Source organism: Lupinus angustifolius, chromosome LG02 (assembly GCF_001865875.1).
Source record: "Lupinus angustifolius cultivar Tanjil chromosome LG02, LupAngTanjil_v1.0, whole genome shotgun sequence".
In the NCBI taxonomy this organism is placed as follows: Eukaryota; Viridiplantae; Streptophyta; class Magnoliopsida; order Fabales; family Fabaceae; genus Lupinus; species Lupinus angustifolius.
In genome coordinates, this window is record NC_032010.1 from 1,753,250 (window position 1) to 1,760,530 (window position 7,281).

Sequence of the window (7,281 nt, forward strand, 5' to 3'; positions counted from 1 at the left end):
TTTTTGAAGAGTTATGTTCCTATTTGTTTCTTCTAAAAACCCAGAATAAGTTGAATATCTTTTAGTGTTGTCCCCCCTTCAACTTTCTTTTTTCTTCACTCTTTGATCCAAAAGACGTAAAACTTTTGTAGTTTTGTAAACAACAATTCAAATGAATAGGAGAAAGAAGGGTAAATCATAGCATGAGGCTCACACCTCATGGGGTCTGAAAAGGTCAATGCACACAGTCTTACCCCTACAAGTGGAGAAGTTGTCTCCATGATTTGAACCCATGACCTCTCAGCTATTTCCAACATATTGCGACCTTACCGGTGCACAGAGACTCACTATTTCCTAAAGTGTTGGGTATTCCAAGTGTGAATGAAGAAGTATCACATTTGGATGAATTAAAGAGCATATAAATGGATGGACCCAAAGATCTAATGCCTTAAAGTATTGAAGCGACAAGTGGTCGGTAGATCAATCTTTGTGTCGAAAGTCTTCCTGACGAGAGGTCAAGGTGGCATGTTCCGTTGATGAATGAAAGGATAAGCCAACGACAGTGCAAGTAGATAGAGAGCTGAGCTCTGGTGTATCCAATACTCAAAGGGGAACTCACACTTGAGGGGAGATGTTGGGTATTCCAAGTGTGAATGAAGAAGTCCCACATTGAGCAAAAATGTATGAGTTAAAGAGCATATAAGTGGATGGACCTATAGACCTAATGCATTAAGGTTTTGGGTCCAGATGTGATGTCAATCCCACTTTTATGCTTCTTTCACTTAGCCCAGGGAGAAATGTTATAACTCATAGATAGAGATATCCCAACGAAAAGACCAACAACCATCACAATGAACCCACTTTAATAGGAAATTGGCTACCAAGTTACATGGGCCACTAAAGTTTATTAAAATAATCTAACAGGTCTTGCTATACAAGGCTGTTTTCTTTAACCTTTTTTTTTAATTTTAATTAAACAAAGCTACTTTTGTATCTAAATGTAGTAGCAGGGTCATTAATAAAACGAGTCATTACCAGCAGACTTACCATGAATAGAACTGATAATGCAACGACCGAGCACATATAATGCCAATGAAGTTTCCAACAAACAAAGTTGTCACGATATCTGAGTCAAAGGCAACATTAGTATTCTTTATCATGAAAAGTGGAAGTAATGTTATACTCTTAAATCCTCCATGAGAGTGATTACTTACATTCTTTAGTGAGAACCTTGCTGGATGATGAACTGCTCTTGCTAAACTTCTTAGAGTAGGAGGAAAACAAAAGAGGAAACCTCAGTCTCAAAGAGACAAATCTGGTACGCAGAAAGTTAAGAAGGCCTCCTTCATGTCTGGAGGCAACTAAAAAAGTTAATAAATATGATCCAGTTTTTAAGAACAGATAAAATGTATATGATCCAGCTTTTAAGAAAAATAAAACATATATGATCCAGCTACATTAGTATTCCAATCAAATAGACAGAAAATCCTACATATATATACTACAATTATGATAGAAACTCACGACTCGGATAAATTGCATGGCTAATATTAAAACTTTTGTCATGTTAACATTATTTATTGCATCAAAATAGAAGATAAACAACTGATCAAATCAATAACTTGACAAGAATAACTAAGAAAATTTTCACAACCCATTTCTGGATAAATTGAAAATCAAACTTGTATACCTACCTTAACCATCTATAATGCGCAAATGATGCAAGCAATGTCAGGTGAGCACCTAACAGAAAGATTGCAAATCCCTTGGATAGAAATATTGGTTCAGGGATGAATTTGAAGTTAACAGACCTGATAACATACAATTGAAAAAGTATATCAGGAACAGTTAATTGGACTTTTCGAAAAGAGCATAAAATATAATTTACTGCCTAGAACTTAAGGGTATCACAAACTCATCAGACAGGACAGCAATGTACATAATCATTGACTAGAAAAATCACTCTGACCCTTTCCCCATTCATCAGAACCCAGCTCTTAAGTGCAAAATGAAACCCTTCGAGAACCTTAAGTGCAGAATGAAACCCTTTTTTAGCACCCGTGTGGAGAATATTAACAAAGAGGAAATGAGGCAGACACAAGAGAATGATAATATCAATGTAAGGGGGATTTCCATCCATCTAAATAGACAAACTTAAGTTTTTTTCCTGGGTCCAAACATCTGGGGAGGGATTAGGGTCAGATTTTAAATCTTATCCATTGTTTTTTGACACCACATAACCCAAAAAAGAATATTTTCATACAAATTAAGACAAAAATGAATGGAGACATTATCACATAAAGAGAACAGCAGTAGAGATAAGGGTTCATGCAGCCTGGTGTAAAACCCAAGGACAAAAAAGAAAATAACAGTTATATTTCTCAATCTAATTAATGTGAGTTATCTTTTACGCGTCTTTTTAAGTCAATGTAGATTTTAATCACTTTATCACTCATCATTAGCAATGTCTCAAATAACCCATAAGAAGCTTAGTGCCTGAAGGTTGCAAATAACCCTTCATTTAAGACCTCAAATCTTAAGAAGCTTAGTGTGTGAAGGTTGCAAATAACCCTTACATAAAATAAAACTTTAGATACCCTAATATGAGTTATTTTCCTTTTCCCATTGTCATTCGACCATATAAAATGGCTTTCAGATTATATTTAAATCCTTAATTAGTCTGCAGAGTTCACATTCATCAAGCATACATCAAAATATTAACTTCAAACAAGTACCAGAAATGGACGAAGACACGGCCAAGATTGAAAGCTCTTGATATGTATGCAACTGGGTATGAAACAAGGAAAGGCAGCCCCAAAAGAATCTGTAGTATTTCACCATATAGGGGTTATAGAGTGACACCAAAATGGGACATTGCTCATTCTTCAAAACCAATCATTCTCGAAACCTAAGAAGACCAACTCACCTAACAAAGAGCAAAGAATATTTACCTCAGAAATACACTAACCAATGGGCATCATAAGATTTGTCCAATTTGTAAAGCATTTTGTATGAGGAATGTAGCAACAGCATGCAGAATAGAGAAAAAGAATCTAACAGCAACTAAACTTTTCATAAATTCAATGCATATATATGCGTGTGACAAAACAGCAAGGGACCTGAACCAGTGCTGCACCAGCTAATGCCAATAACACCCCACTGATATCCATAGCCTGCATGTATTTGAAGTAAAGGCAACATAAGCAATTTTGGGGCAATAGCCAAGAGGCAATAAATGGAACATCTTAAACTGTAAATAATGTATGTACCTTTAGCAGGAGTAGAAGTAAAGGTGGAGCATAAAGAAGCACATCCACCTTTATTGAAACAGCGGCACTAACAAATAATAATGAAAAGCAACATAAGCATTTTAATCTCAGAAAAACGAGTTTAGGAAGAGAATCATTACCTAAACACAATCAACCCCAGGTTCCACCTTCGGTACATGAGTAAGAGTAAAGCAGCATGAAAAATCGTCACGGCCACACAATCATTGAAGAGGCGAAGCACAAAGATAGAGTGTATTCTTTTTGAGAGAGAAAGTAAGCAAATGGCCCACGATGGAACCTGTTCAACATTACAAGAACAATAAGAATTAAACATCAACATAAAATCAATAATGGTTGGGTTGCGGGGGTATTAGTGGGACAGGTTAGGGCAAGTATAGCTTGGCCCAAACCCGGTCTGATATTAGTGATGTCAAAGAATGATTGCCAGATTATGGAGAAAGGTTACCACAAAATCAAAGAACAAGAGCATTATGGAGAAAGGTTACCACATCAGTCTTGACATAGATGAAGAGAATGATTGCCAGATTAATGATATACAGTATTAGGAACAAAACCTGCAGTTAGTAAAGATGAAACATATAATAAGTGTCTCCATGCATTCATTAGCCATTCAAACAAAAAAGTCGTCAAGCAGCATTCTAACAACTTCTCATAACATGTGATAGTTTAATGGACAAAGTACATAACAACAAATGATAATTTTATGCAAGTACATATACATTGCTCCAAATTTTTAAAATTGTGGTTGTGTTCATGGTTGCGGTTAAGTTTATCGTAATTGCAGGAAAATTCAGCAACAATTGTGGTTGTGGTGCCATTGTGGAGACTCCAAAACCACAATATTGCGGCCGCGCAATAGTGGAGTGCAATTTAAAGCACAATTTTGCTCATAATTTTATCAGGAAACAGGAATAGTTTAATGCAAGTATGTATACATTCCTCATAAACTACCATGTGTCATGAGAACTTATCAAAATCAATTGTTCGAAAGGCATTTTCGGATCGTAATTTGGCTTAATTTACGTTCTTCGTGTTTTTGTTTTGCGATAAATAAATGAAATGAATTACCTGAGCTAGATAAACTTGTCCTGCAGTGTAGTACTGGAATGCAGAAAAAACGTATAGAAAACCAGCAGGGTTAACAAGAGGTCCAGTATCACCCTCGAGTTTTCGATAATCTCTTTCCCCTTTGAGAAATCCACTAACCTGTGACATATAAGCGTCCCAGTCTATTTTTGTATCTGATCAAATCAAATCATGAAACAAACACGTCATAATAAATCACAGAGGATTATTCATTATTATTCATTCATTCAAATTGAAATTGAAATGAAACATATTAACTTACATGACACACCAGCGATTACGAGAAAGACGAGAATTGCATCGGCGAAAAACTGATAAACGGCGAAGCGTATCTTACGGTTGGAAGGTGGTGGCGATTGCGTTACCGATTGAGCAGGCATGGTTTCTACGCTTTTGAATATTCTACTTCCTCTTCTTGCTCCTTACGTTTTCACACACTCTACGATCACAACAACACTCTACGTTTTACTTGGTGAGTTTGATTTTGGGTTTATGGGTTTAGAAAGATGGTCAAATTATTTTCCACGACATTAAATTAATGACTAAATTAGCACCTTTTCCTATTTTAGGTATGTTTAATGTGACATGTATCATTAGTAAAACAATCATATTTGTTTTTTAATTAATATCAAGTTTGACTTTAAATTTATGTTTTAATAAGACCGGAAATGAGCTGAATCGAGACGAACTAGAACTCAGTTCGGTTTAATTCAATAAGGATTTATTCAGCTCAAAACTTGATTCGGGTTAATACTAGTTATTTGTTTAGCTCAAATTTGACTCACTTAAGGTGTGTTTGGTTTCAAGAAATTTTTACTATTTATTTTCAAAAAATAATTTTCATTTTCATATTTTCATTTCCTCACAACATGTTTATTATTATCATTTTCAAAATGATTAGCTCTAATCTTTACAATCTATGACATCGTTGCAAGCAATCCAATTCTAAATTTTAATTACTAAATTAGTCAAGTTAATGATTTCGAGAAATTTTATGTTATTAATACATTTTTTGAAAAACTTTAATTGTTGGAGTTAGTCATTAGCAATACAAAAGATGTGGGGAATGTCATAACGAGCATTTTGCAATTGTAGCTATATTCTCCAAAGAAAATTAAAGTTAAAATAAAATACTAACATATAAGTGTTTATTATTTAATTAAGGTTTCAATAACTTCAAAAGACATCAATTTTCATCCCAAAATCAAATATTCATACTCATGGTGGAATTATTTCACCAATATCATATGGGAGGTAAGAAAATTATTATGTTGAGAGATAAAGAAATAAATTGTATTATGAATGTGTGTGGTGGTCTGGATGATGGACACGCTCATTGATTGATTTTTAGATTTTGTTGATTAGTGTATAGAGTAATTAAAAAAATTACTCCCCTCATTTTGCATATTTTGATATTTAAGGTTATACACATAATTTAAGAAATTATTAAAAGATATAAAAATTCAATACAATTTAATTAAATAATCAAATTTAATACACATTAAAAACTAGGTTAAAAAGGAAATAAAAAAAATGTAGTGAAACAATGAGTAATAAATAAGGGTATAATTTAAAACTAATGGGTTTCAAAAATATCAAAAAAATTGGAATAAAATCGAAAAATTAAAACATCAAAAAATATTAAACTAATTGGAGCAAAAAAATTAAAATTTTCAATAAAATGTCATTTCTTCATTATTGGTAATGACATTTTTTTATTTTCAAAATTTTAGGAAATGAAGCTCATGTTTTCAGAAATATAAAATGAAAATAGCAATACAAACATTTTCATCATCATATTCTGTTTTCATTAAAAATGAAAACAAAAAATGACCAAAGCAAACACACCCTTAAAGTTCATGAACTGTTTGACTTAACTCAAATTTATTTATTTGAACAACTTAAATAATTAATTCATTTTTAAAATATATTACACAAAGTTATAGAAATATAGCAACAATAAACGTAAAAATAATGTAGAATCATTGTATAATAGTAATAATCATAAAATATAATATAGTATATATATATATATATATAAATATAATATAGTATATATATATAATAAATATAATATATTTTTATGGTACAATATAAATATAAATATAATATATATATTTAAATATCGAACTAGTTCATGAACCTAACGAGTTGAAATGTATTTAGTTCAAGTTCAGTTTATTTATGTATCGAGCTCAATTTCCAATACAAATTTGACTCATTTGATTGATAAACCAAGTTTATTGAGTTAAATAACAAGTCAAGTTTCGAATAAATATCGAATTAGTTTCCTTTATTGTCAAACCTATGTTTTGGTATCTTTGAATTACATGTATATTGTTAAGTTAGTTTAGAGTAAACTATTAACGTTGTCTATGTAGGTGCTTGTTACTTTAGTATACAACGTTATAAAAAATGACATTAGTTATTGGTTAAATCACCCTCTTTTACCACCGTAAGAACATGAACCATAAATTCTCAAATCCTATTAACCACATTCTTCATAATTAAATGTAAACACCAAATCACAAATCCTCACCTCAAATTGATATTGATTTCATTGTTATTTGAGTAAATTACACTTGATACCTCCGAGTTTAGTGAAATTATACAAATCACCTCTCACTTTTCTACACCTACACAAACCCCCTCATTTTTTATACTTTTATTACACTGATCATGGTTTGTTAAACTTAATTGCATTTATCACATTTTTTGTTTAAAAAATTACACTTATTTCTCATGCAAAGGTGGTCAGTGTAATAAAAATATAAAAATCAGGGGAGGTTTGTGTAGGTATAGAAAAGTGATGGGTAATTTGTGTAATTTCATTAAAACTCATGGGCGTCGGTGTAATTAACTCTTGTTATTTTCCTAAATTACAATGCAATGATTTTGGACCAAAATAGCCTTAGGACCAAAATAG

The 7,281-nt window shown here is 32.2% G+C and overlaps 1 protein-coding gene across 1 annotated transcript in view; it reads right to left on the reverse strand.

The window, feature by feature from the left end:
- Positions 1-4,817, reverse strand: part of LOC109331577 (dol-P-Man:Man(5)GlcNAc(2)-PP-Dol alpha-1,3-mannosyltransferase-like) — a 9,487-nt gene extending 4,670 nt beyond the window's left edge. The window contains exons 1-10 of the mRNA XM_019566168.1: positions 4,618-4,817; positions 4,338-4,510; positions 3,755-3,823; positions 3,389-3,546; positions 3,249-3,315; positions 3,099-3,152; positions 2,715-2,803; positions 1,674-1,790; positions 1,194-1,330; positions 1,027-1,105 (exon numbers count right to left, since the gene is read on the reverse strand). Coding sequence (XP_019421713.1) covers positions 1,027-1,105; positions 1,194-1,330; positions 1,674-1,790; positions 2,715-2,803; positions 3,099-3,152; positions 3,249-3,315; positions 3,389-3,546; positions 3,755-3,823; positions 4,338-4,510; positions 4,618-4,735 — 1,061 coding nt within the window. The 5' untranslated portion in view covers positions 4,736-4,817. The remainder of the gene's footprint in view (positions 1-1,026; positions 1,106-1,193; positions 1,331-1,673; positions 1,791-2,714; positions 2,804-3,098; positions 3,153-3,248; positions 3,316-3,388; positions 3,547-3,754; positions 3,824-4,337; positions 4,511-4,617) is intronic.